Raw genomic sequence first — 27942 nt, 5'->3', positions numbered from 1 at the left:
TATTTCAACTTAAATTCTAAAGTTTCCATATTCAGACAACTTGCACTACCTTTAAAGAATCAATATTCTGTATTGATACACTCACTGAAATTTAATTCCGTTTCTTCCATTGGAAAATATACTCGAATACGAATCTATCCATATAAATAACTTCTTCTAATTCAATCTGTACAATTTATGGTGAATTTTCAAAGTTGACTGACAGAATCTGTTTTATGCAGAATCTGCTGCCCGTTTTTCTGACCTTTCCTCAGTTAAAAACTCATATCTTTTTGTATACACCTTTAAATTGATCCCCGTTTATTTTAAACAAAACTAGATTGATATATGAACATAATATATAAAAAAATAACCTCCAAATAAGTTTTATAGAATTTCTGGTGAATTTTCAAACTCACTGCCATATTCGAAAATCTAAACTGTTTTCATTAATTTTCATCATTGGTTCTTATTCAATTCTTACAACACTTCTAATATCAAGAATTGATCTTTAATCATAAAAATCACACTTCCCCTTCATCAATATCTTACCAACTTGAGCATAAAACATGAAGATTTTTATGCCAAATGAAAGAGAAATTCATGTAGGTTATTTTATCTTTAATAACCTAACTTAAAATTCTAATAAAATGAACCAAAAATTTAAAAGCAAATCCTCTCACCTTGTAATTTGAGTCTCACGACTGCTGGAGAAAGAAGAAACTGAAATTTTCTTCAATTTGCTAGACCTTATCCCTTAATACACATGTCATTATATAATATAAATGAATATTAAATTCATTTAATACACTTTATCATGTTGCCCTTAATAAATCTTGAAAATTACCAAATGCCATTGTATTATCTTCCAATAAAATATTCCTTGGTCAAAGATGATACAACTTGACTTTGACTTTCGAAATTGACCATGCAATTTTCAAAAATTGCATTTTAGTCACTAAAATTCCATTGTTCGGTCAAATCTGAAAAATTGCACTGTTCTGAGCCAAATTTCTCTGATCGAAAATATGAAAATAATATTCCAACCATTTTATAACATCCTTCAAATTTTTGTAAAATTCCGGTTCGATCCGATTATCTGATTTCAATACCGAAATTTACTGCTTTATAGCTTTTATCACAATTCCCGTACCAAAAATATGATTCCCACGAAAATCCTTGTTTTAGACCAACTTATTCATTTCCGGGCTAAACTGTATAATTTTGTTTTCAAAATTGTAGTTTAATCACAAAACTTTCAAAACTTACATTTTAGTCACTAGACAAATTTTAGGGTATTACATATACTATTCAAAAAATTATTTATAAAATAGTTTATACAAAAATATAATATTTAAAATATTAAATCAACATAATATAATAAATAGATTGGTAAAGGTGTTTAATAGAAAACGTTATAAGTTTTGAATTTAGTCCTAAGTTCAATTACTTTTTTTCACATTGATCCCTCTTTATCCTTTCCTTTAATACCGTTATTTTATAAACTAAAGGGCCAATAAAATCTCCAGTTATAGATTTATCTTTAAAATAAACTTTTATTAAAATAAATAAATAAAACTTAGTTTAAATATATAAAACTAAAATTACTTTTATTTCCCTCCCAAAAATGACCTATTAACCCCTTCCCAAATAAAGTAATTTGTTTACTTTTTTAATTATTTTAATTTTTTACTTCAACAGTTGCACAGAATAATTTTTTATCGGTCCTCGAGTTTAAAAAAATAACAGTGTTAATTGAAGGGATAAACTTGTGCCATATAATGTAAATTTAGGGATTAACATGATAACAGAATTCAACGGATTAATGAAGGGAAAATAACTAAATTTAGAGATTAAATGTTACCTTATCCTTATTTTTTTTAAAGTTAACGAATATTATAAACTTAGCCATTAATAACATCATCCACAAGTATATCCTCTATACAAGGAGATTCATAAGCAAAATACATAGGAACTGAAATAGATAAAGCATACTGCGCTAAATTGTGTGCAGTCATATTGGCTGAACGACACGTATACTATGAACTTGGAAACTCATGTGATCAGCTAGCAAACGTCGAGCATGAGCAAGGTGAAATCCCACCGTGGACATATCAAGCTGCGACGAGGTGAGTTGGCGAACTACGTTAGCTGCGTCACTTTCCACCATGACCTGCAAGTAATTGAGTTCAACAGCTAACTGTAAGCCCTTTGTGATGGCTATGGCTTCAACAACCCCAGCGTCACAATAACCAGCAATGGGAAGAGCCTGGCTGGCGATAACCAACCCATGATGATCACGTAAAACAATTCCAACAGCCGAACGCATTTGTTATTCTATTTTTAACTTTTGTTTGTAAAAAGTTTGATAATTTTTATTGGTGGTTTAAGTAGAAAGGTGTTAGACTTAACTCTTAAGCGGTTCATTTTTATTTTAGTTCGGTGGAGAGCGTAGTTGATGATGATATGGACAAAAGGAGGAAAAATATTAGAAAAAACGATGAACAGTGGTGTGGGGTTGAAGTTCCTCTCCTTCAATCTTCTTTGTATAGGTATATATGTCCTTGACACCAAGCGATAGATTGACTGATGTTAGTCCTATGATCGATGGCTATTGATAGAGTCGCATGTGATACATTTAACTGACAGATAATAGATTTAATTGTTGATGAAGTTGACAACGATCATATCGAAGTAGTTTAGCTATGTAAAAAGAATGTAAAATTATTTTTAGATGAATCTTAAGATATCTTAGAAAAGAGCTTTAAAAAACTCTTCATATGAAATAAGTGATCATGAAAATATATAAAAGAGTAAGAAGAGGAGTGTAATTTGTGGGGGGAAAAATACAACTTCATTATTTTTTATTTTGGTTATCCTCTTTGGTTTCAAGGCTTAGCCTTAACTAATCAAGATCAACTTCTATCGTACATTTAGTTTTAGTGGGTGATGAATTTTTTCTATACACAAATATTCAAATTTAGATCTTATTTAAGCGATATCAAACTACTTATCACTTGAATCAACCCTTAGTAATTCAAATTCATTATTAAATCAACATTTAACTTGGTTTAAGCACATCTTGGAAGTAGATTTAGGGCATTTAATATCTGGTCAAATTTTGTGGCTGAAATGTGGGGGTAAACATGGAGCGTTGGGTGTGGGAGAAGTGATGAAAATATGTAAAGTACGAATCCTGTGTGTCCACTTAAAACACATCACATCATCAACAACACAAAGAGGTCTCCATGGGAAGAGTAAAGCCAGTGGGAGATGGTAATATTAATCTTATAAAAATTCTTTCTTTTACTATCAACGATGGTGATTTGAAAACCCTTGCTAATAGCTAAAACACATTACTAACAAGTTTAAAATATGCTAAGATGAGAAACAAGGGACAGTCATTTTTTTTAAACATGCTAAGGTCCAAATTAAAATGTACGGTTGTTTAAAACGTGACGGCTAGTTTTTTCATTTTTTTAATATGCTATGTCAGGTTGCTGCAATCTTATTGATTATATAGCAAGCGGGTATATATGGCTTGACCTATCAGATTACAAAATTTCAGTGGCATCCACTTCAAACTCCATAAGCTTGCATCATTCACTTTGATTTCGACAATGGAAAATAAAAATTACACACTGCAAAATCATGTCTCCATCTTCAACACCCTTTTTTTTCTTCTTCTCCTCCACCGTTCTCTAGCTCAGGGCCTGGCTGTCCCGCAGGACATTTCAGCTCTCAAAGCTTTCAAGGCCTCAATCAACCCAACCTCCATCCATTCATGGTCTTGTCTTGCTTCATGGGACTTCGCAGCTGACCCTTGAGCCACCCCTCGCCGCACCCACTTCTCCTGCGGCGTCACTTGCTCGCTCGACTCAACCTTGTCACTCAAATCACTCTTGACCCTGCTGGTTATTCCGGCCAACTTACCCCACTCGTTTCCCAACTCACCCATCTCACCAATTTTGATCTTTCCGATGACAAAGTATTTGGCTCTATACCTTCTTCCATTTCTTCTCTACTTAGTCTCCAGAGTCTGACTCTCAAATCCAACATGTTCTCTGGCTCAATCCCTGACTCGATTACGACTCTCAAATCACTTTAGTCCTTGGACCTTTCACATAATTCTCTTTATGGACCTTTGCCAAAAACCCTGAACTCGCTCTCTAGTTTGAGGAGACTCGATCTGAGTTGCAACAAACTCACTGGTTTTCTACCTAACCTGCCATATAACTTACTAGAGCTTGCTTTAAAGGGAAATTCTTTATCCGGGTATATCTCAAAATCGTCTTTCAATGGATTAACTCAGCTGGAGGTCGTTGAACTCAGTGAAAACTCGTTCACCGGGACACTCGGAGCATGGTTCTTTCTCTTACCGTCATTACAACAGGTGGATTTAGCCAATAATAGCTTCATACGAGTCGAGATCTCGAAGCCCCCCGGTGGCAACAGCGACCTCGTCGCCGTCAATCTCGGATTCAACAAAATCGAGGGAAGCGCCCCCGCCAGCTTCGCTGACTACCAACTACTGTCATCTTTGTCGTTGCGTTACAACAGCTTACGTGGCGCCATTCCATTAGAATATAGCAAGACGAAGTCGTTACGACGGTTGTTTCTTGACCGGTAAACCTTTTTCGCTGGAGAGACGTCGGTTTTGGGTAGCTTGGGGGACAATTGTTTGCAGGGTGTCCAGGATCGTCTCAGCTATGCAGTTCTTCGCAAAAATCTTACGCAGTTTGCAAGTAAGCTTATGGTGGAAAACCGAGGCCTTAGTGTCAGATTTGTCGGTTCATGTTCCTCATTATTTTCTAGAATTAATTGTAGCTTAATCTTTAAACTTTAAAATATTCTAATTTCATCTCTAAATTATGATTCTCATTTTAAATAAGTTATTTAACTTTTGAACATTTTAATTTCATTCTTAAATTATTTTTTTTAAATCGGTCTCATATCTTTTAATTGTTTTAATTTTATCTTCAAATTCATCCAAATATATAATTAGTTTCAACCATAATTTAATCTAAATTTTGTTTTTTTCCAAATATATAATAATATAATTTCAAGAGTGCTTTTGGTTCGCGGAATCTTACATTACCAAAGAGAATTTTTTTTCAGGAATTGTATTCTTGCGTTTGATTCACATAATCTTACATTACCGGGAATACTATTTTCCCAATAGTAGTATTTTTTGATTAAAATGGTGGGAATATCATTACCTTCAAATTCTGAGGTAATCTTACATTTCCACCACTTTGGACAATAATGCCATTGAACTAATGAATTCTTTTTATAATGATCTTTCTAAATTCTTATTTTTTATATTTTACTCAAAATTATGAAAATAATAATAATATATAAAGAGTTTGATTTACTAAAATATTAATAATTTTAAGAATTTAAAATGTTTTATATATTTAAAATTCAATATTTTACTATTTATAATTTTATGGGATAAAAAAATAGTATTATTGTAAAAATGTAATCATTTAAAATAATATTTTACTACCGTAATATTATTTTTATATTACATTATATTTTATATAAATAAATATGATATTTATGAACATTATTTAAAAAATATAAATTTAATATACTAATTATATTAATTATATATTAAATGTAATTTCTCCTCAAAAGTTAGATAGTATAACGATTAAAATATTTTTATGAATTTTCATTCAAATATTTATAAATTAATATTAAAGTTTAACTTTAAAAAAATATATCACAAGGAAAATTTGGTAAAATATGCGTCTAAGTAATCTTATATTCCTCCAACCAAACACTGTAATCTTACATTCCTGCTAAACAAACCAAACAATGTAATATAATATTCCAATAGTAATGTTACATTCCAGTGATGTTATTCCCAAAGATAATCTTACATTCCGTGAATCAAACGCCCCTAACTATCTTTTGTATGAACAAGGGATGTGACTAGTATACACGTATAATTTAGGATGAAATTGGAATGTTCGAAAAGTTTGAAGTCATTTAGAATGAAGGCCATGGTTTGGGGATAAAATTGAAATATTCAAAAGTTTGAGGATTAATTTAGAATGATAATTTAGAATATTTGAAAATTTAGAGACCAATTTAAAAAGAGAGTCATACTTTAAAGACATGTGATTCAATTAACCCCTTAAATTACTAAAATGTATTTTTGATACTAATTTTTGTCTTAAGCCGGATTTGATTTAAAAATTAACATCAAGTGCTGGATATGCATTTATTATGATTAAGGGTTCAAACAAGTTGCACTGTTTTTCTCTTATCAACGATGAAGAATTGATCAATCCCCTTGTTTATTAAAACACAAACAATAACAAAAGGGCAACCATTTTCTGTAAGACGTAAATGCGCCATAGGTTTAACATGAAAAGGAAGAAGATGAATCAAAAGCCATTTTTTTCTAGGATTCGAACTGCTGCTTTCATGGAAGGTCTCTTTTGCGGCACATACGATGCACAACTGAACCCTAATCTAAAACATGCCAGCACGGCTTCTTCCCTGCCTTCCATGTCACCCCTTATCACCACATCAATCAACCGAACAGCCCGGTTCTTCTCTTCCCCGACGGAACCCGCCGGTACAGCCCACTGCCCCAACTCTGCCGCCGAGAAGACTCTCCCACTCAGAAGTTCTAGCAAAATTATGCCAAATGAGTAGACATCCCATTTGGGGTTTGGTTTGAGGTTCTTTATTGACTCCGGGGCTCGATACGGCGACGACGATGAGGCTGCTGTGTCGAGTGGACCATCTCGAGAGGTTGTTGATCGTTGGCTGCTTAAAAACCTGGCGGAGACTAGACGGTCTAATCCAAGATCACTTATTAAAGGCTCCAAATTGGAGTTTAATAGGATGTTGGTGGGCTTGATGTTGGCATGCACTTGTTTCTTTTCGTGGATGTAGGCCAGCCCCCGAGCCACTCCCCTTGCGATTTTGAGACGAGCTTCGAGTGTGAAATGGCAAGGCGATGATGAACTCGATCTTCCTGTGTTGCAATAAAAACAAAACCAAATAATGGTGTCTTAGGTTAATGCCATCGTTTCATGCAACACCCATGCAACCTCGAGCTGTCAGTCAATTCAATCAGGCAAACTTTGTTTTAAGTTTTTGTTTTTCTTCAGTCTAGAAAACACCAAAAAAGAACCACTTTCTTACTATGAAAACCAAATTGGCAAATCCTAAAACAAAAAGGGACAGAAAACTTGGCTCACGCCTAGGGCTTAAAATGAGACGAGAGATGGAATGTTATTCGAGTTTCACTCTATTAACATTTGGATCTAATGAATCATTTAGACTTAAATTCGATTTGAGTTTTTAACAAGTTGAAGCAAATTATTTGATATTTAACTCAAAAAATTTATAAATAACTTGAAAAAAAATAATATTTTATTTTTTAAATTAAATTATTAATAATATTAATATTTATATGTTGTTTTTAAAAAATATAATAATATTTTCATTTACTTGGGGTTCATATTTAAGTTTGAATTTGAACCAAGCTTGAGTTTGAACTTTAATCAATCTAAATTTGAGAATATTTTGAGTTTAATATTTTTCGAACTCGAGTCAAACTTTAGTTATTGATTTTAAATTTAAGTCGTGTTTAATAATTTTAAACTCACAAACTTTTAAATTGAACTTAATTTTAAAATTCTAAATCAAATAAAATTCAACAGTACTTGAGCTTAATTCAACTGATTTACATTGCTACCCACGCTCGAGGATTATCCCTCTATTCAAGGGACTAAAACCAGAAGACCAAACGTAACAGATGGAGTCGGTCCAATTGGCAAAGTTAAATGTTTTTCTAAAGAAAGCGACAGTATCCCCCACATGCCATGCCCTTGGCGTATTATGCACCTTTCTTTATCATCATCGTCACTTTTACCGAGTTAGTTACCGACTCACTTTTATTATCAAAGATTTTTTGTCACCATCTTTTACGGGCTACCGTCCACTCAATACCCACAAACTTTCTGCATCTTACAAACTTATTTCGACAGAATTGTCAGAGAAGGTGAGGGCGACATCATATACAAATCTAACGGTTCATATTGAGCAGGCGTAATTTAGCAAAATGGTATACGATTACACCAGTAATGCAGCTTATTTTAGTGAAATGAAAAGAGTTTCTACTTAACGTACGCAGATAATAGGGAACAAGAGAGATGAACTTACTGGAACTGGAGCAACCGAGGCTGCCATTGGAGATGTATTCATAGATGACGAGCTTCTCATCGTTTCCCCTGTAGAACCCTAGAACCTTAACCAAATTCGGGTGCTTTAACTTGGCCATGCTTCGTACTTGGCTTTCGAAATCCTTTAACCTCTCCGTTGAACTGTCTCCGATCCTTCTCACGGCAAATGCAGTGCCGTTTTCTAGCACGGCTTTGTACACGATGCTCGACCCACTCGTCCCTAAAACATAAGCTGATGATTTCAACAAAGTTTCTAACTCCAGGTGCTCGGTTTCCTCGTTCACCGTCACTAGCTCCCCTCCTTTCTGGTACTCCTCGGTTGGGTTCACATTGACCCCTTGGTTTTTCTCTTCCATTTCGCTATCGGAACTGGTTGTCTCCGATGTCTCTACGAGCTTTAACTTGATGCATGAACACGAAGATGGCATTATTGTCGAGAGTGGAACGTCTGGTTTTTTCTCGACGTTGCTTGTTGTTGTTGTGATGCTTTGGGTGAGAGCTTTTCGCTTCTTGAGTTGGTATACGTAGAGAACGATCATGCCGAGAATTGAGATGCCAGCTAAATCCGCTACAGCTATTGCTGTTATTGTGCCTGGATTTAGGCTGGCTTTCGCTTGGTTTTGGATGTTATTTGGTTCTCCAGGTGTTGAGCTTGCAACTGGGGTTGAGTCAGTTGACTTCGATATCACTGCAATGGCTGGTGATATGGACTGGGACATATTGGGTGGAGTTGAAAGCGTTGAAGGAATCGAACAAGGGTTTTTCAACGGTTTCCCACATAGATCGAAGTTACCTGAAAACGACTCAGTTTTCTGATTAAGCAAAGTTGCAGACTCCGGGATTGCACCAGTTAAGTTATTGAATGAGAGATCAATGGTAGCTTTATGAGGAATTTGCTTTGCAAACTCTGGTAATATTGGCCCTGAAATCTTGTTGTAAGATAAGTTCAATAAACCCAGATTAGCACCGCCAAAATCTATGGGGAGAGATCCATTGAGTAGATTTGAGGACAAATCCAGTACCTCAACTGAATCGAACCCACTTGGTATATCACCTGTGAAGTAGTTGCCCCTTAAAGACACAACAGTAAAGTTCTGAAAAGCAGTCAAATTCTTGGGTACCTTCCCAGACAAGGCATTATCAGAGAGATTCAAGATCTGAAGACTAGTCATCCCACCAATGGATTCAGGCAACTCACCGGAGATGACATTACCAGATAACGACAGTACCTGAAGCTCAGTTGAGTTGAAAATAGAGCTCGGCAAAGTTCCATTAAAGAAGTTGCTTGAAAGATCCAAGTGGCGAAGGTGCTGGATATAGCCAATATCTTCTGAAATGGAACCAAGAAGTTGGCTATTGGGGAGGACCAAGCTGGTTACCCTCAACACATCTGACGTTCCTGGAATTCCAATTTCAGTGCAGTTTACTCCAGTCCATGCACACGGGGTTTCATCGTCATAGTTCCAGCTTTGCAAGACTGATAATGGGTCACTGAGGATGGAGTATTTGAAAGAAAGCAAAAGGACCCCATCATTGTTGAGAGCCGTTGAAGGAGTTAATAGAAGAGGAAGAAGAAATGTGAAGCAATGGAAAGATTTCATGTTGAAATCCAAGGATGATAAGCTGATCAGTTTGCACCTCAGGCTACATATTCATATTAAGCCATGGAAGCTAAGAAAGAGAGAGAGATGGTGACCGACTGCAATTATACCTGTTTTGGTCACCAAATCAATGGTGGGGCTGCTAAAAAGATGTAAGACATAGGTAATAAAGGGAACCCAACTAAATGAACAGCAGAGTTGATTATAATTTGCAGTAAAAATGAAAGGATTTTTTTTTTTTTTTGCAGAATTTTGCAGAGAGAAACAAAGAATATGATATTTACTAGAAGTGGGAGTTGATATTAATGAAGAATGGAACTTAGAAGCAAAAAAAAGTGGCTGTCATTGTTCTGTATATCCCAATTCTTTTCAAGTAGTGAGTGTTTTTGCAACGGATAACTTGGGGGAAGACAAGGTCGAGAGGGAATCTCCTGTCTGGTACTAGAAGACAATCAATAATCTCCTGTTGATCACCCTTATCACTTACCTCTATCATTTTTGTGCTGCTTTCCAACTCTTACTGTTGGTAAAGAAGCCTCAGCCTCAGGGAGTGATGAAAAAGTTTAAAACCTGAACCGTTCAGTATTTGTTGATTCCCCAAACATATGCGGAAGCGCTCCACGCCATTGTCGTCTTGTAGCCATTTGCAACATGAGGGATGTATCTGTTGGGCCTCTTTCCTGGTAGAAAGAAGTACATCCTCGTTGTCATTGATTACTTTACAGAAAGCAGAAGCATTAACAACCACCTCAAGAAGTTATATGAGTAAAATAATCATGTAGCATTTCACCTTCCATTCCCTCGAGCAGTTTGATTATAGGTGATTTGTTGTAACACTCATGTAACAAGCATCAACAATATATATCTTTTTCAATGGAACGTGCCTTAGAGGCACTCTCCATTGTGTAGAGATGTGCAGAATTTTGTGAGCTTGCAACAAAACTGATGTTCTGACGTGAAATTTCACGTCAATAGCTTGTTCAAATTAAAACAAAAACCTGATTTGTCCAAATACGAATAAGTCAGGATAATGGAATATTTTTGTTCAAATCAATTAAAAGAATCACAATAACCTTGCACTCCAAAAAGTACATTCACTTTCTATAATTCTTCGTCCAAACCAAATGAAGTAAATCATATAAACGGTTAGATGAATCACTGAAGATCAAGTAGTATATTCTTTTGAAGATGAATTGAAATTGAAACACTGAAAGTCGTAACTCTAAAACTGGTAATTCTTTGCCCAAAATAAAAATGATGAACTACATAATCTCTTTGAAGAAAAATCGTTGATCCTAATATCACAAACCTCTTCACTCAAAGACCTCCGTTTGGGCCACAAAGATGTACGTGGATCATTCACAACTAGATTGGTGTTAATGACACCTATGGATACCGTAAAATGAGACAACTCTGCTTTTATAATGAACGAAAGCCTCTAACCTCCTGAATAAAGTCTTATTTTTGTGACTTTCTACTTAATAAAATGTGAACTACCATGATCCCTAGGATGTTGAGAGCATTGAGATAATGTGAATCCTTTCGCAAGTGTATGAGAGATGCCTCTAAATGAAATATCCCTAATAGTATGTCAACCAATGGCTTATGTTGAGGGCATTTCATAATTCGGAGGTCTCTTACGGAAGTTGCTCTCAACCTGGTGTTGGAATAGCCTACTTTCTTACCTCCCTCTTACCCCATACATATGGGAAAAAGGGACAGCCATTTTTTTTATGTCAACCAATGAAATGATTTATAACTATCTATCATAATCAATAAATAATGAACCGTCAAAGTACGGGCGGAACTAAGCTGAGACCAATAGGAACCTTGGTCCCTTGTCAATTAACTATTTTAATGTCAATAAAATTATATTTCTGAAAAAATAAATAAAATAAGTTTTATGACCCCTCAATTAAAAAAAATATATATAACTTTAGGAAATAAAAAATTATTTTTGACTCCCCTTAATAAATTTTTGGTTTTGCCCCTGCGTCAAAGTCCATAATGTTCTGTTACCTCTGTCTGTATAACATGGATGTTCTTTGGACTCTCTCACCGTTAGATCGATGCTAAGAACACAGGGATGCTTCCAAATGAGATGTTGTCGTTTGTTCAATGAAGTTACCCCTGATTGGAATGCCTCACTGTGAGAAGATGTAGATAATATGTAGCTTTTCGTTTAAATAAAACAGATAAGTCATTACTCATAAAGAAACGGTACAAAAGGCACTAAAAACTGGAATAAACAATTTCCGAAGTGCACCACTTTACAGCGCAGTGCTGTACACTTTGGCTATTCGTCGAAGGAGTGTGAGAAATAAATAGGTTGTCCGCATGAAAGTCGTCACGGGCAGTTCTGGGCAATGCTAGTGTTCTAGTTGTCATCAACCACTCCAATTTTGTAAAATTTTCTCTTACCGTATATTCCTTTCATGGTGGTTTCAACTAATCTAATTTTATTATAAAGTGGTATTGTCATGATTAACCCCACTGTGCAAAAGCCATAATCAAAAGTGGTATGCCTACTTAATCTAATTCACAAAGTTTAAGTTTAAACAAATACACCAGGTTGGAATCTCTATGATCACTGTCACAAGCTGCTGTCGTTTCTTCAAGCTATTAACTTTTTGTTTCTTCTCTAATTTGTTTTCAACTAGTACTTTATTGTATTTACTTAAGCATAATTTTTTTATTTATATATAGTATTTCATACGTTATATATTTTAATTTAATTTAATTTAGAGTAGAACTATCAGATCTCTCAGTCGTATTCAACAAAGCGACCCATGAAATTTCTTTGACGACAATACAATTTACAAACGAAGAGCTGGAAATCACCTCTAATGCTGGGGTTTTATAATGCAAAACAAAAGTGGCAACCTTCGGAATTTAGAATAATACAGATTCCTATTTATGTCAATTACATAAAACAATTCTCCTTGAAAACAAAGCAAGCACCATACAAGTACTCTACACCTTCCAATCCATACTGGGATGATGAGAAGTTCATACAGAAAAAAGGGAATGTATAAGCTCCACAAATGTATAAACCGCAGACCAAAACTTAATCAAGAATATAAGGATCCCACATAGGTGCATACAAGATAATGCTCCTCAAAAAACAAGTTATTAAGGTTAGACCTGCTACCAGCGACTGCTATAACCCCGATTGTAAATGGAAACTGATGAAATCCAAGCAAAAAGGAATCAAAAGCATCACATCATGAGAAACCCAATCCTATGCCCCTATTCACACTCAACCACCTGAATGCCCTGTATAAAATAAGTGCATATGCTTTAGTGAGAGTGAAACAGAGCGGCAACAACTGAATCCAAACAACACAGTTTAACGATTAACATTTTGTCTCAAGTGCGCTGCAACCAAAAGCAAGTAGTTCAATCGTGTATATTTATCACATCAAATTCCCAAAACTTGCCTACCTTCTCTGGTAAAGCATGCAAGTTTGTGTTCAACATTAATTACATTAGAGATTTTAAGTCTAGATGTCTTGTAAAATTCTTAAATCAATAAAATTACATGATTCTCACTTTGTACAAACTGCACCTATATCACAGTAACAGCATATGATCCTTAGATTGAAGAGACAATTCAGAACTTGCCAATTTACCAAAAGACAAAATCCTGGTTAAATGTTTTAGTGACATTCATTTTATATCTCATCTCAGCTGGCCTCAAAAGTGGACCTGTTAGGGGCAAAATGGTTTGCTATCACCAAGTCATGGTTTGATCATAATTCGTAGCTCTCTTGGATAAGATTTCCAAATGGCTAAACTCAGCTAAGTTTGCTCAATGTGACATTACAGCTTTATCATAAAGGTATCAAATCTCAAACTCGTGCATAATATGGATAGATTTCTAGATCAGAATAATGATATTCTAGATCTAGAAAATTTAAATTGTGGAAAGTATGCCTTCTGATATTTAGATAACCACCTGTTTCTCCAAGCATAGTTCAATAAAATGCAAATTATTGCACGGATAATAGACTAAATGATGAATAAGCTGTAAACTGATATAATCAAAATGCAGAGAGAAGCAAACTTACCTACTGCATCTTCTTTACTTTATTAGAGAGCGATGGAAGCTTCCTCAATACTGTTTCGTCAATTTTCCTGTACTTTGCTTGCATGGTTTTGTGTGTTACAGAAAGCTTCTCATCAATATGGTGCTGATACTTATCATATAGCATGGGAACTGATAGGCTCAGAACAATTCCTGCAGAACATACTGAATGAAATAAGCATATTTGAATAAAAATGGACTCATCACGTTCATAGAAGTTAATAGGGTTCAATAAAACTCACCAATATAAACAAAAGTGAGGAAGTTGAAGAAACTACCGATGTAAGAAACAAACCACAAGACAACAGCAATCTGAGAACCAGACACATAAGGCAAATATATTTTAAAGTTTTATATGAAACAAATGGAGAATGCCCTTATAGAAAGGTAAAACTAAACCTTCAAAAAGAGTTTAAAATTCCTGTCAAGTGTAATGTCATGTGCAATCGATAATGCATAATTGACCCACACTTGTAACTCCTTGGCAATCTTCACAGCACTCCTCTCAGAAATTTCCAAATTAGGAAGGGGTGGCAAAGGTCTGTATCAGAAGCCAGAATCACTTCCCACATTAAACCCAAATCAAACAGTACAATTAACTTCCATTTTATCCCTTTATAAATGGATTTCTTCTAAAATAAATCCTCACGTATTGTTCTAATAAAGGAAGGGTACCATCTAACTTGTTCCTTTTCTAGGGTGCAGAAAGCCAGAAAGCATAGAAATGACAAAAGACGAGGATAATACACCAATATTGAGCAATACCTGTTAAGAAGTGAAGCAGATTTGGCCCAGGAGAAGAGAATAACAACAAGAAGCAATAATACATTGGCCACGAAAGACACGATACTATAACCAGCAAACTCAAAGAGGCACCAAAACGCCGTTGCCGAGGCTAGAATTACAACTCCGCCACACCATTTTCTCCATAATAGCACATCAGCAGCTACAACGAAAATGGCATAAATTAAATTAACGCGCGCACCTCCAGACCCAAAAATTAAAATAACAAACCCAAAATAAATCAGAATCATGTAAACTTAAAAGAATGATGTTGAACAATATAATTAACGCATTATTCGTGCTGTAACTGAACTCTGAAAATATTAGTAATCGAAAGAAGAAAACAGAAAACCCAAAAACATCAATTCATAGATATGATGAGGTAAGCGTTAATAGAAGTGAAACAGATCTACCCGGAAATGAAGTGATGTACATATATATATATATATATATATATATATATATATATATATATATATATATATATATATTGAGAGAGATAAGAGAGAGAAATATATGAGACCTAAGCCACCGCCCAGAGCTTGATGAACTGATATGCGAGAAGTAGGGACGGAATCTCCCATGGGCGATTGATGTTATCGTCGCTTCGGTAATTGATTTGAGAGTTGGAGAGATGAACCAAAATGGGCTTTCTTTCCTTCCTTACTTCTTTGGTTTACCTGGAAGGTGGGCTTATTTATTCGCACCTAAATTAATTATATGGGAAACCATACGTGTGGTCACTGATATTTTCAATCTATTCGATTTTAGTTACCGATTTAAAAAATAATAATTTTGATCTTTTATGTTATGGTCGTTAGGGTGTGAGGGAAGAAAGTCGGTTAAGCTGTTATACTTGCGTGTATAGGTTGTTAAGGCCAGTGAGGCTATCTGAATAGCATATAGTCGTGTTGAATAGGTGTGAAGGATGTTATATAAGCAAATTCTCTCATTGTAAAATATATAGTAATTTCTATCAATAAAACTGTAGTATTTCAACATTGATTTATCGACCGTTAAGTATTATTAACACATTAATAGAAGTTTGAATTGACAATTAAAAAAATCATGTCTTTTTTTTTTGAGATAAACATGATACTTCTAAGCAGTGTAGGCGATCACTGTGCCAAGCATGTTAAAAGTCGTCGGTGATAGTGAAGCACCAAAAGGAGGTTGAACAAGTTCCTTCAACAATATGATTCGACAAAACTTATAATATCATTAATTAACCCAAATAGTTAACATTGTCATTTATTTTAACTAAAACATGTTGTTTTCTATGTAAAAAAAAAATACTCTGTTAACTCGTCATGTTAATGTGGGATTTTGTGCATTTGGAATGAATATTTAGGATAAATTACGTTTTAATCACCTAACTTCTAGTATGTTTATGTTTTCATTATCCAACTATAAACTTTTTAAAATTGATCACCAATTGAAATTCTCTATTTTAGCCATTGTGTCTTTAATTCTTTAATGTCGTTGAGAAAAAAAGCCTTTTGTGAAGAATATGATGAAAGGGTAAAAAAGGTTTGGTGGAAAACAGTTAGCTTCCATATCGGGGAAAAATGCATCATCTTGTCGTTGCTGACTTAATACGCGAATGATTAAAAAACAAATTTTTAAAGCTTGGATCACAAACAAAATAACACCTAGCATATCCACAATTAGACATTTTAGAGTATTTTGGTTAATTAATTAACGCAGAGAAAATATAAAATAGAAACAAGATGAGGATAAATCATACCACAAGTCACTCAATTATTAGTAAGATTATAAATAGATCAGTTATTTTAAAAAATTATAAATGAATTACTTAATTAATTGATTGTATCAAACATGTAATCAGATCATTTTTTCAATGATTTTCTTATTGGGTAAGTTACACCACATGTCATCTAATTTTTAGTAAGATTATGAATGGGTCACTCGATTATTAATAACATTACATGTAGGTCATCTAATTTCAAAAAGTCACATACGAGTAACTCAATTAATCAAAAGGGAAAACTCATTTTAGGTTTTGATTTTTCTAAACGATGGATCCATTAAATGATCTGAATGGTGGAGAGAGTATTGTTAGTGAAAGGAAAAAGATTAGGGTTAGCGTTCGATCGAGTTGAGTCAAAATTTTGAGTTTTTATTTAAACTTAATTGTAAATATTTATAATATTATGACATCATTTGATTTTAATTTAAATGATATTTTATAATCATACACAATACATATATATTTTTTTGTATTTTTTATATGTGATTTACATATATCATACAAAGTTGAGGGACTTGACTCAAACTTGAAAATCAATCTACTAATTAATAAAATTTTCATGTTATTCGAGTTGTATTTTACAATTCGATTTGAACTTTAAAATTTTTTCGAGTCGAGTCGAGTTTTTCTCACCCCTAAAAAAGCATATAATGGGATAAAGGCAATTTGACAGCGGAAGATGTAGATTAAAGTTCAAGAAGTTCAAATGTTTTAGGAAGATTCATAGCGTTTGAGAGAGATTCTCATGAATATAATCAAATGAATTGAATGAGAATATCATGGAGAATCTTATAATAAAATTTGAGATTCATTGATCATCGTATAAGATGGCTAACAACGTTCGATGCAGTAACACATGACATGATTGTTACAATCAATTAATTAAATGACACGATTATTACAATCAATTAATTGAATGATTTTAGTGTAACTCTCTAAAGTCTAATAATTTTAATAAATAAAATATTCCATATCATAAAGTCATATAATATTTTTCCGCATCCAGTGATATGTTTGAGACAATCGATAAATTGAGTTACTCATTTGTAACCTTTTGAAATTGAGTGATCCATTTGTAATTTTATTAATAATTAGACGACGTAGAATAAAATATTTCCAAGAACAATGTTGTGATTCTTGTATCTGACCCCTAGACATGTCCAAGTTCATTTAAAACGTTTCAAAAGTGAATTACAAAGCCTCAAATACATCTTCTTTAGTGGAAACCAACTCCATTATTTCATTTTCAGACCAGACAGCAAATCTGACATGGATCTTAGTTTAATGGTCCCCATAATGTCTTCGCCACTGGCATGGCCTCCTATTTAGTTTTTCAGACAGTAACGCCGCTCAAGTTATTGTTCTCACTTACAGCTCTTAAAACCAGCTGCTCCGCCCCCCCCTCCCCCACACACACACAAAAAATAAAATAAAATGAAATGACATTTTCTAAGTTAAGCCCTCTCGACGAGGAACAACTCGTCGTATACATAAAAGCGACGCCGTCTTTTTCATCGGAGATCGGCGAAAATTACAACGATATAACGATAAAGGAAGTCGGAGACGGTAATCTTAATTTCGTCTACATCGTCGATGGCACTTGGGGTTCTTTTGTCATCAAACAGGTTTGATTTCACTCGTTTCCCCCCCCCATCCTTTTCTTTCCCTTTTTATGTTCAAATAACTGAAAACTAACCCTTTTTTCTTATATCACAGACACTTATTTATGTACTTGGAGAATCTTGGTGGATGATAAAGGAAGGATCATATTTTGGAGCAAAAACGTCAAAAGAACACGGTGGATTGTGGCCTGAACATGTTCCCCAACTCTATCACTTTGACCGTACCGTGTCTTCCATTGTAATTGAACACCCATCCTTGGCTGAGCACATGGCCGAGCATGAACGCGCAGGTAACTCATTCCTATGCATTTCGCTTCCGTTAATCTTCTCAATTTCTAATGTCTATTAAGGATACATTTTATGTTCATCGAGGAAATAGTAGGTCTTATGCTTGAGAAACCATTTAGCTGCCTTGCGGTAAAAAGAGAATTATTTGCGTCTGTAGGGTATATATGCGTTATTAATGATTAAAAAATTCTAAACATATATTACATTGTAATCATCTTAAACTATTTTTTTTTAAAAAAAATCTTATGCTCGAACCTTAACCTGACATTCTTCAGATATTATTCAAACTTCTTGATCAAACTCTGATAGTGATCTTTTTATGCTTAAATTTTGTAGGAGAATCGTTGGTGTTGCTACTTGAATTAGCCAAGACTCTTCTCAAATTGTTGTGGATTGGTGAAGTTATTTCAGCCATCAGGCAAGTCCATCAATGGTGATGGACATTACCTGGAAAATGATATTGGTTCCCTCAGGAAAACTTCAAATATATGTACATTCCTGACCAAGCTGCTCAAGCTGGAGTTAAACAGGGTGTACAATGTTCATTGTTGGTCCATCAATTAACCTGTGAATCTATATTGTCTCTGCGTATAGCAGTCCTTTGTGGTGAATATTTTGCTTTGAGAAACTGTTTACTTTTTCTTATCCTCTAATCAACTATGGAGTTTTCAAAACATGCTTGACAAATGAAAGTGAAAAATCTCCATCATTTATGACCCAAATCTCCATAAATTAAAGCCTAATCTTCATTCTTCATCAACTATGGAGTTTTCAAAAGATGCTTAGTCAACTTATGGTTAAGTTGTAGTACATTCAAGTTATTTTTTTAGGGTAAATTACACCATGACCACTTATGGATATTTCAAATTGACTATCGATATTTTAATTTTATCAATCAAACCATTTAATTATTTAAATGATGCTACATAAACCATTATTTAACGGAGGAACTGAGATGTAAGTTAACAAAGTTGGGCACATTTTTAATTCAATAAATCTAATCACCTAATCAGATGGTGACATTAGTCACTATTTGATTGAAAGATTCCCACAAATTTACTTTATTTGATTCAAGCCAAGGTGGAATTCAAACCCAAGCCAATTTGAAAAATAAGGAACACTTAAATAATTGAAGTAAATCTAATAGTTAATTTTTATTTGCATAGATTTTATATATATATTAAACTCTAATTAATACAATATTAAAAGTAAATATGAGTTTAAGATTTTTATAGTTTTAAGCTAAATTTAACATTTGGATAGAACGCTTATGCCTTATGATTTCCTTATGTCTTACTAAATCTGAAACTTAATATGTGTACGCTGTTTTTTTATATGTAAGTAATTTGAGTTGATCATGAATTGATCTAGTTGTTGCATCACGAAGAAGGATCACCACAAGCTATCAATGTAAAGGTTTTTTCTGTATATTTTGAGGTATAACGACATATATATATATATTTTCGATTAATATGTTAAATGGTTATCTATTCTTATGTGAAGAACATAAGGTTGTAATGGTCTTATATGGGCTATAAATTGACCATTATATTTTGGTTAGTTGATGTTTGATGATGTGATTAGTATGCTGGCTTATTTACATGATTTGAGTTTCTCACTTTGACAATTTGATAGGTTGCAATGTCCTTAAAAGTTATGGAGGCTTGTAGTTAGGTATTACAAGTCCATTATGATTGTTGCGTGATTTTTTAGCTTTAAGACTCAATTGCATGGTGTTTTACTAGGTTTTAAAGTGTTCAGGGACACCTTCCATGTCTTAAAATGTGTTGTTGCATGGTTCATTTCATATCCATAAAGTTTTGAATGGTCTTAGATTCAATTATGTTATTCAATGGTAGTGAAATAGGGTTTGAATTAAGGGTAAAGTATATAAATAGTCCCCGAACTTTTAGGCTGCTTGCATTTTGGTCACCCAACATTTGAAACTTGCAATACAATTTTAGTTCACTTTTAGTAAGGTCTCTATTTTTTCCAAGAGCATTATTGTTCTAATTAACACACACATATCTACATAAAATAATGTCCATGTAATGCAACAAAATAAGAAGAATCTTCAAGGACTTAAATGATAAAAGTGAATAAATTCAATACTCAAATATTCATTTAATCTAAAATATATGATTATTAAAAACAGTATTGTTAAATTCATCACAAATATAACCACGGAACTCTTGGCTATTTGCGTGATTTCAATCAGATTGGTTTCTTAAATATACTAAATATTGACCTTAACTAGAAGAAACTACAAATGTTAGATTGGCAAACATGGCTGAATTGCAGTCGAGAAAGTGTTTGATCCATTTATTCATTATTACGTGCTACACTCGTCAGTTTGGAATGTGTTTTGATGATCAGATTATACATCAAGCTTCTCAACAACTCAATAAAAAAAACATATATCTCATTTTAAAAACTCATTAAAGCAAAACATAAAAACACATATCGTTGTAATAACTCTAGACAAAGAATACATCTGTATTGATTTCTGAAAATCATGCATTAAGCTTCTCAACCATCTTCCTATACTCTGCAAAACCCAGAAACAATAAAACAACCACATTCAGATTCAATGGAACTGATAAAACATTAAAATGCCAAGCTCTTTGTATTCAATCTATATTACCTTCTTGATTGCTCCAAAGCTGAGCTGCTTGGGTGTTCAATGGTGAGCTAATGTTTGGTTCTGCATTTTAAAGAAATCTTCTAAATTTCATTGTAATACACTAACAATAGAAGAGAAGAAGAAACCACAATAGATACCTCCAAGCAGACTCTGAATAGACAGCAGTATGGTTCTTACATCATAAGCAGATGACCATTTATCCTACAAACACAAACAATAATTCTTCTTTTGTTCAACAAAATTTGGTCCTTTGAAAAAAAAATAATAATCTTTTTTTACCTGAAGGATGTCCAAGCAAATGTTTCCGTAGACATCAACATTGGGATGGAAACAGGCACTCTCAAACTTAACCTTTGGGGGTTTAAAAGGGTAATCATTGGGGAATGAAAGAGAGAGCCTGAATTCTTTTCCTTCAAATACTGTGTCTTTGCTTCCTTTAATTGTTCCTTTCCAACAAAATATGTTGTCCTCTTCTGGGAATGCTGAGATTCCAGGATCCCCACCCATCTATCATACAATATATAAATTTAGAGAACTTTCTTTGTCATTAATCAAACAGATTCAAGGCATTAGAGTTCAATTCTTACCATCAAAGCCATCAATTCTGTTTGCAACCTGTTGACACCGTAAACCAAGAGAAGATACAAATAAAAAACATTGTAAAAAAATCAATAACTTTCACCTAGTTAAGAAACAAAATCCAATGCAACTAATAAAAGAGGGAAAACATTAAAAAGAAAAAAAACCTTTTAAGAACAGATTGAGAATCAACAGTCCTAGCAGTGGGGGTAAGTTGTTTTGATCCAGTGATAGTGGCAACTGGTGTGTTTCCCGTGTACCCATTTGCAGTTGCCATTCCCTTCTTTTGGTCACAAAGGAAAATTCACAAAGGAGTTTTGAAAGGAGAAAGAAAAACAGACCCACAAAGGTTTTCCGAATGGAATCAAACTCAAAGGGAGTTGTTAACAGAAAGTGAGCAAATGGGCATACGAAGAACGGATCCACTATCACAAATGAAGGTTTATTTCCTGCTCTTCGTATACAGAGAGAGCAAGAGAGATGTGAGTTATGACTTGCGAGGGTTTCAAAGAGTGCTTTTGGATTTTAATTTGGAGAAAGCAAGCGGAAACGACGTCGGTTTGTCAAGGTGGGAGCTATTTTACCGTTACCTGCAAATTGAAATTTCTAACGGCTAGTCGGCTAGTTTTCTTTTTTATAACTTAATACACTTTTTGTCTTTTTTACTAAAAATAAAACCCTTAAAATATTATTTTCCAATCTAGTATCCTCCATAGATTATTTTCCCGAATGAAACTCATTTACTTATCAGAAGCATCTTTATCCTACATGGTGACCCACTCAACATGGGGGGCTATTCCATTTGTTTATGGCTTTTGGGTTAGAAATTTTAGGGTTTTAGGTTTAGCTGATTTAAAATTTAGAGTTAAAGTTTTCATAAAATATGCATTTTAATTCGTTGTTTTGGCAAACTCAAATCATAAAAATCTAAACACATATTTAAATTGATGACAATGATTAGAGAACAACCTCATCACTTTGGTATCATTGAGGTGATTTTTACACCGCTCACACCAATATAAAGGAATATATAATAAAAGAGGATAAACACGAATCAAGTGATCTCGGTATTGTTATTCTTTAAGGTCTCAGATTCTAGCACCAGGAATGTCATGTTGAGAACCTTCAATATCAAATGGTTGAGAATATCATTTAAACAAATTTTACCTTACTTACTCCAATTAATCAAAATAAATAAATAAATAAAAGCGGCCAAAAGAAATAAGGGTAAACCACAAGTTTAATATCTAAAATTTTATCCCGTTTTGGTACCTAATTTTTCATCTTTTACAAAATCACACCTAATGTTTATTTTTTTTACATTTTGGTATCATGTCATTAAAAATCTAGCAGATTTGTTGTACGTTGTATTTTTATAGGTGAATTACTTCATTTATCACTTAACTATCTTCTTACTCCTATTTTGATCCTAAAGTTTAAAATTTTTCAATTGAATTACTCAACTTTTAAATTATTTATGTTTTAGTCACTCTAACTTTCAAATTTAAGTATCAAACAGAATAAAAGTAATTTAAGTACTAAACGTATAGTTTACTTAAGAAAATAATGTAAAAATCCATAATAATTATAATAATAGTTGAACGCAATATATTTAGTTAGCAAATTTTCAATTACTCAAGTAAACCACATCAAAATATATTAAGAAAATTAAAACTAACATTACGAGATAAAGAGAACCACCCAACTGCATTAATATACACTACACACCTAAACCCTAAACCCTGGCCTAAACCCTCAATTTAGGCATCAATTATGTGGTCTCAACACATATATAAAATGATTATATTGGCGGCTTAAGGTATGAGATTACCCGTAAATCTATAATCAAATATTTAATAACTCTAATCATATATTAAATTATATCAAACGAAAAATTATTAATTAACGAGTGATCAAATATATTCATTGTAGACACCCATTTTTATCCGGGTTTAATTTTTTATTGTTTTTATTATTATTATTATTATTAATTATTACCTAACCTACCCACTATCCACCACTACCCACTATCCACTACTACCCACTATCATAACCTAATTATCCTACTCACTACCAATCACAAAAAAAAAAACCACATTCAACCATAAATGAGGGAGATATTCGGTGGAGAGGGGAAAAAAGAAAAATACAGAGAGAAACCAAGGGGAATTCGAATGAAAAAATGTAAAGGGAATGTTTGAGTAAAAAAAAGAGGCTATTGATTTTAAGGTTCATTCGAACCAAGCAATGTAAAAAGGGATTTTTCTCCCGAAAATTCTTCCAATGAAAATTGATACAACAACATCTTGTTTTTTATTTCATTCGTTCCAGTAGCATATTATTATTATTTTCCTTCTTTTCTATCCTATATGTTCGAAATAAAAAAATACAAGAGAAAAGGGTATTACATTCTACCAGCTCAGAATGGTGAAAAGTTGCGTAAGGTCAACATGAACAACATACTAAAAAATCAGGACGATCGGACGACAGTGGGTCAGAGAAAAGAAAGCCAAACGGTTTTGGCCTTTTTACGACGAACGAAGCCACTGGAGGCGATGACGGCAAGAGGTGGTTGGCGATGATGGAGCCAGTGGCCGGCGGAGGTAATCCACCGGCGATTGGTCGATTTTCTAGAGACGGGAGACCCTCTCTAAAAATATTTTAAAAGCAAATAAAATGAAAATAAAAAAATGTGATATTTATAGAAAACTTTAGGGGAAAATTACACTTTAAATCCCCTAAGTTTGGCATGTTTTAAAATAATCACCTGCATGGATCGTTTTCATAGTTTACCCATTTCTGATGCATGCTATGTATTTTTGGTTTAATTTATGTTTAGTCCTTGTACTTTTAGGCATTTTTTTCATTTCAATACATGAATCTCTACATTTTTATTTATTTCATTTTTGGCACTTAGGATTAATTATTTTTAATTTAATCACTGATGTCATATCTCTTGTTTTATTTATTTATGATTTTGTTACTTAAGTTTTTGTTTTTGCTATTTTAATCCATTAAGTTAATGTTTTCAAGATCTCTTATCGAGTAAAATGATTTTTTAACGATTAATTCGAATCAAGCCTTTTAATTTTAATTTTAATTTTCACAATTAAGACAATCGATAAATTAAAATGGTACCGAAAGGGAAGTTCAAGGGTGCTAATCCTTCCTTGACTGTAACCGACTCTCGAATCCAACATATTTATGGTAAAACGCAGATTATGTAAGATGGTGTCCGATCAACCTAAATATTTTTTAAATGATCGGTGAAGACTCTAACATATTTCATTCAAGTCGAAGCCTAATTTCGGGCCCACCCAAAAGACAACCGCGACAACTTGGCAACTCTGCAAGGGACAGGTAAGTGAGTTATGCTAGAATTAATTTTCGGATGCTTTTTTAAGAGAAAATAATAAATTTAAATTTATTTATTCTATTCTAATTATTTATCTTTGATTATTTTTCAAATAAATAGTTGTACTAACGTTTTTTCAATGATTTCAGATTTTGGAAAAGTTTTCATCTCTGGCTCTATACCGGAGCTCCGAACCCTTTTAAGTGGGGGTGAAAACAACGCATTCGTAAGAATTTATTCTCCCCATATGCCTAGCAAGTAACCTTCGAGATTCATATACCTTATGTCTTCGTGTGAATTTATTCATTGTGAGGGCATAAGGGAATGAATTATCTCGAGTTTAACTTAGTCCGCATGAGCTTGTAATGGACTTAGGACTAAGGGTCTGGCAAGCCCAAGGGGCACCAGGAAGGAGAACTCGGGTACCTTATTTAGAACCTAAACTGGGAGACTACATGGAATTAGAGCCCACCCCAAAACCTCATTTCAAACCCTAGGCTGCTTTGAGATCATTTCCTGCTTTATTTTCTGTTCAAAGCATGTGAACTAAAAATTTATGCAGTTAGGATTGGTTTAAAACTAACATGTAGGATAGAGATCATGTCCGAGTAGGAATAATAAGCATGTGGGGTAGATATCATGTGAGGTAGAACTTTTTATTTTCATTATTTTTTTTGATTTACCTCACTAACTCTTTTCATTTTGTTTTCTTTCATTTTATTTTCATCATTTACATCATTCAAAAGAGGTATTGATCCACAAAAATGTGTTCGTTAAATGTAAATAGTTTGTATTAATGGATAAAGGGGTTGTAATACAATAGATGGAAAACACAGAGGTCTGGCTATGGTCAGAAAAGACTCCGAAGGAAAATGAGGATAATCTGCAAGGCAACTTGTTGTCACATTCAATCAAAAAGACGTGGTGGTGCCCACAATCAAGTACATCAAAAGTTAACTTTTCAAAAATGAGTTGGCAAAGGTTGCAGGAGCAAGACGAGAAAAATGTTACTGACCTCGAGAGTCCCTTAAAAGACAACAATAATAAGATGGTAAAACGATAGTTGAATTGGAAGCCATTGTCGACAAATTCAAGAAATAATCAAATGAACTTAAGATAATCCCTTTGATGAAGGATTTCAATGGCGTTTCCGTTAGAGAACAGGTTCAGCAAAGGATGAAAGCCAGAGATGAAGTCATTCGATACTTTTGGGAACAAGTACAAAAAGTAGCTCGTCACTTGCACGGTTTAGCCAGAGAAGCCGGAGCGATTCGACAGGGTATTCGACCGGTGACAGACAAAGGTAGAAGACTAGTCAACCTATTTCGAGTCTAGAAGACTTAGTCAGAATGTACCTTTATGGTGTTTTTGTCTCTTAAGAAATAACACTTTTGTCCCAATAAAAATTATTTATAATAACAGACATATTTTCAGATCAATGCCTCGAACATTTCATGCATTTTTGCATTTTGCATATACGTTTCATTTTTAAGCATTTTAATAAACATGAAATTTCTTCATGGATGATTCAATGAAGTCGTCTTAACCACATGACACCACATGGAAGCAAGATTTTAACAATTAAAGAAAAAACTAAAATCAATACAATGAGAGCATGATCAGCTGATTGTAGGACTATGCCTGCCAGGATGATATGAGAAAAGAGTCCCTATATTCTAAGGGCTACGATGTTGAAGTTGTGTGCAGTTACCGCATAAGAAGCTCCACGAATTCCTCTGAGAACTGTAAGGCACAACGCAAGATCCAAAACCTGATGGATTCAGGGGCATGGACAATCGAAGAAAGGGGCAATGCATCTACCATTTCCATTGAGAGCATTGTTTTGTTTGAACATGTTTTTTATCTTTCATGTTTGTTTAATCTTTTAAACGACTGAATTTATGCTACCTTTTAAGGTGGAATAATTGAACGAGTTTTAATATTTAGTTCTTTGAATATTAAATAAATTAAGGATTCTTTTAATTCTTCAAGAATTATAGATTTTTGACATATGGCAAGATTAGACCTCTCTTATCTTGTCTAAAACCCCAAAATAAAATATCTTGATTCTTTACCCAAAATAACTTATGGTCAATACCAAAAGACCAGATTTTGACATTACCTCCCTTTGAAACTTTTGAACATTGCCTTTATCTTTTCGATACACAAAGAGTCATACACATACCTTTCTTTGGGTCAACAAAGTCACACCATTGTCTTTTTAGATGCAAAATTGACATTTTTATACCAATAAAACCTACGGCATTAGGTTTTTCATTTGAACATGAGCCTTCTTCTAAGATATAACTTGGGGCATCTCGCAGGAAGCCTGAACATTGAGACATGTTGGGAGCAAGAAGCAGAAAGAAGAATTAATTCAAAATAATTCTATCATGCATTAATTACACTGTTTTCATGTGAATAAAATTAATCCTGAAAATCTATCCCCCTAGGGATATCTCTTCTGTGAGGATTTTTGTGTATGAGACGATGAACGACTTTGTTTCATTTATCCATACATGTATATATATATCCCTTGTTGTCCCCTTTTGATCTTATAATATTTTTCCTCTGATTCAACCCTAACCAATGATCACCCTCCACACTAGGGGGTAAGGTTGAGGAAATCTGTTCGCATGAATAAAGACATCAAATCAGAGGAGATACCGCAAGGTGAACCAAATGCCAAGTGTAAAGATCAAATCAAAGCATAAATAAAAGCAAAGAACAAAAATAAAAAAAGAATCAAAGAGAAAATAAACAAAGAAAAAGGGACAAGAAACACATATAAAGATTCCCTCGAGTCAAATGGCGCATCAAGTTTCAAACTATGAGATTGATCAAGCACAATTATTCCAGAATCACTTCACTCGAAGATCATAGAGCATCAAGAGAGAGACACATATAAGCAGGTTCAAATTGAGCAAGACAAAATTAAAGACATCAAACTGAATTGATCCTTAGTTCAATCACCCTTAAATACTTGTTTGGGACTTTTATCCCTTTCTTTCATAACCATGAAC

General features: G+C 33.7%; 5 protein-coding genes and 1 pseudogene across 7 annotated transcripts in view; 2 read left to right on the top strand and 4 right to left on the bottom strand.

Annotated features, from left to right (window-relative positions):
* The first annotated feature begins 3597 nt into the window (after positions 1-3597).
* Positions 3598-4755, top strand: LOC120179385 (annotated as a pseudogene).
* A 1595-nt stretch (positions 4756-6350) lies between these two features.
* Positions 6351-10008, bottom strand: LOC120179323 (receptor protein kinase-like protein At4g34220). Of its 2 annotated transcripts, none has more exons than XM_039184953.1 (2): positions 8170-10007; positions 6351-6976 (listed from the first exon to the last, which is right to left on the bottom strand). In XM_039184953.1, exons 1-2 carry the CDS (start codon positions 9788-9790, stop codon positions 6378-6380), a joined length of 2220 nt encoding a protein of 739 aa, XP_039040884.1. In that variant the 5' UTR covers positions 9791-10007; the 3' UTR covers positions 6351-6377. The 2 variants fall into 2 exon arrangements, with proteins under 2 accessions (XP_039040884.1, XP_039040885.1); XM_039184954.1 differs by having other exon boundaries at positions 6665-6980; positions 8173-10008.
* Positions 10009-12845: 2837 nt separating this feature from the next.
* LOC120179326 (ubiquitin-conjugating enzyme E2 19-like) lies at positions 12846-22045 on the bottom strand. Of its 2 annotated transcripts, XM_039184958.1 has the most exons (7): positions 21732-22045; positions 21573-21600; positions 21265-21492; positions 21123-21186; positions 20986-21045; positions 20825-20889; positions 12846-12856 (listed from the first exon to the last, which is right to left on the bottom strand). In XM_039184958.1, the coding sequence occupies exons 1-6, from the start codon at positions 21839-21841 to the stop codon at positions 20855-20857; spliced, it is 525 nt and encodes a 174-aa protein (XP_039040889.1). In that variant the 5' UTR covers positions 21842-22045; the 3' UTR covers positions 12846-12856; positions 20825-20854. The 2 variants fall into 2 exon arrangements, with proteins under 2 accessions (XP_039040889.1, XP_039040888.1); XM_039184957.1 differs by lacking the exon at positions 12846-12856 and having other exon boundaries at positions 20764-20889.
* On the bottom strand, positions 12883-15350 carry LOC120179325 (reticulon-like protein B11). The gene is made up of 6 exons (XM_039184956.1): positions 15184-15350; positions 14643-14823; positions 14277-14418; positions 14120-14189; positions 13861-14030; positions 12883-13066 (listed from the first exon to the last, which is right to left on the bottom strand). Exons 1-5 carry the CDS (start codon positions 15242-15244, stop codon positions 13861-13863), a joined length of 624 nt encoding a protein of 207 aa, XP_039040887.1. The 5' UTR covers positions 15245-15350; the 3' UTR covers positions 12883-13066.
* Positions 16799-27942, bottom strand: part of LOC120179324 — a 28609-nt gene continuing 17465 nt past the window's right edge. The window contains exon 3 of the mRNA XM_039184955.1: positions 16799-16809. The gene's annotated coding sequence lies outside the window, so the exon portion shown is untranslated. The remainder of the gene's footprint in view (positions 16810-27942) is intronic.
* On the top strand, positions 17601-18952 carry LOC120179327 (methylthioribose kinase-like). The gene is made up of 3 exons (XM_039184959.1): positions 17601-18056; positions 18148-18343; positions 18678-18952. The coding sequence occupies exons 1-3, from the start codon at positions 17871-17873 to the stop codon at positions 18776-18778; spliced, it is 483 nt and encodes a 160-aa protein (XP_039040890.1). The 5' UTR covers positions 17601-17870; the 3' UTR covers positions 18779-18952.

This window comes from Hibiscus syriacus, unplaced genomic scaffold, assembly GCF_006381635.1.
Source record: "Hibiscus syriacus cultivar Baekdansim isolate YM2019G1 unplaced genomic scaffold, ASM638163v2 tig00112411_pilon, whole genome shotgun sequence".
In the NCBI taxonomy this organism is placed as follows: Eukaryota; Viridiplantae; Streptophyta; class Magnoliopsida; order Malvales; family Malvaceae; genus Hibiscus; species Hibiscus syriacus.
The sequence above is the reverse complement of the archived record's forward strand: the minus strand, read 5'-3'. Positions and strand labels throughout refer to the sequence as shown.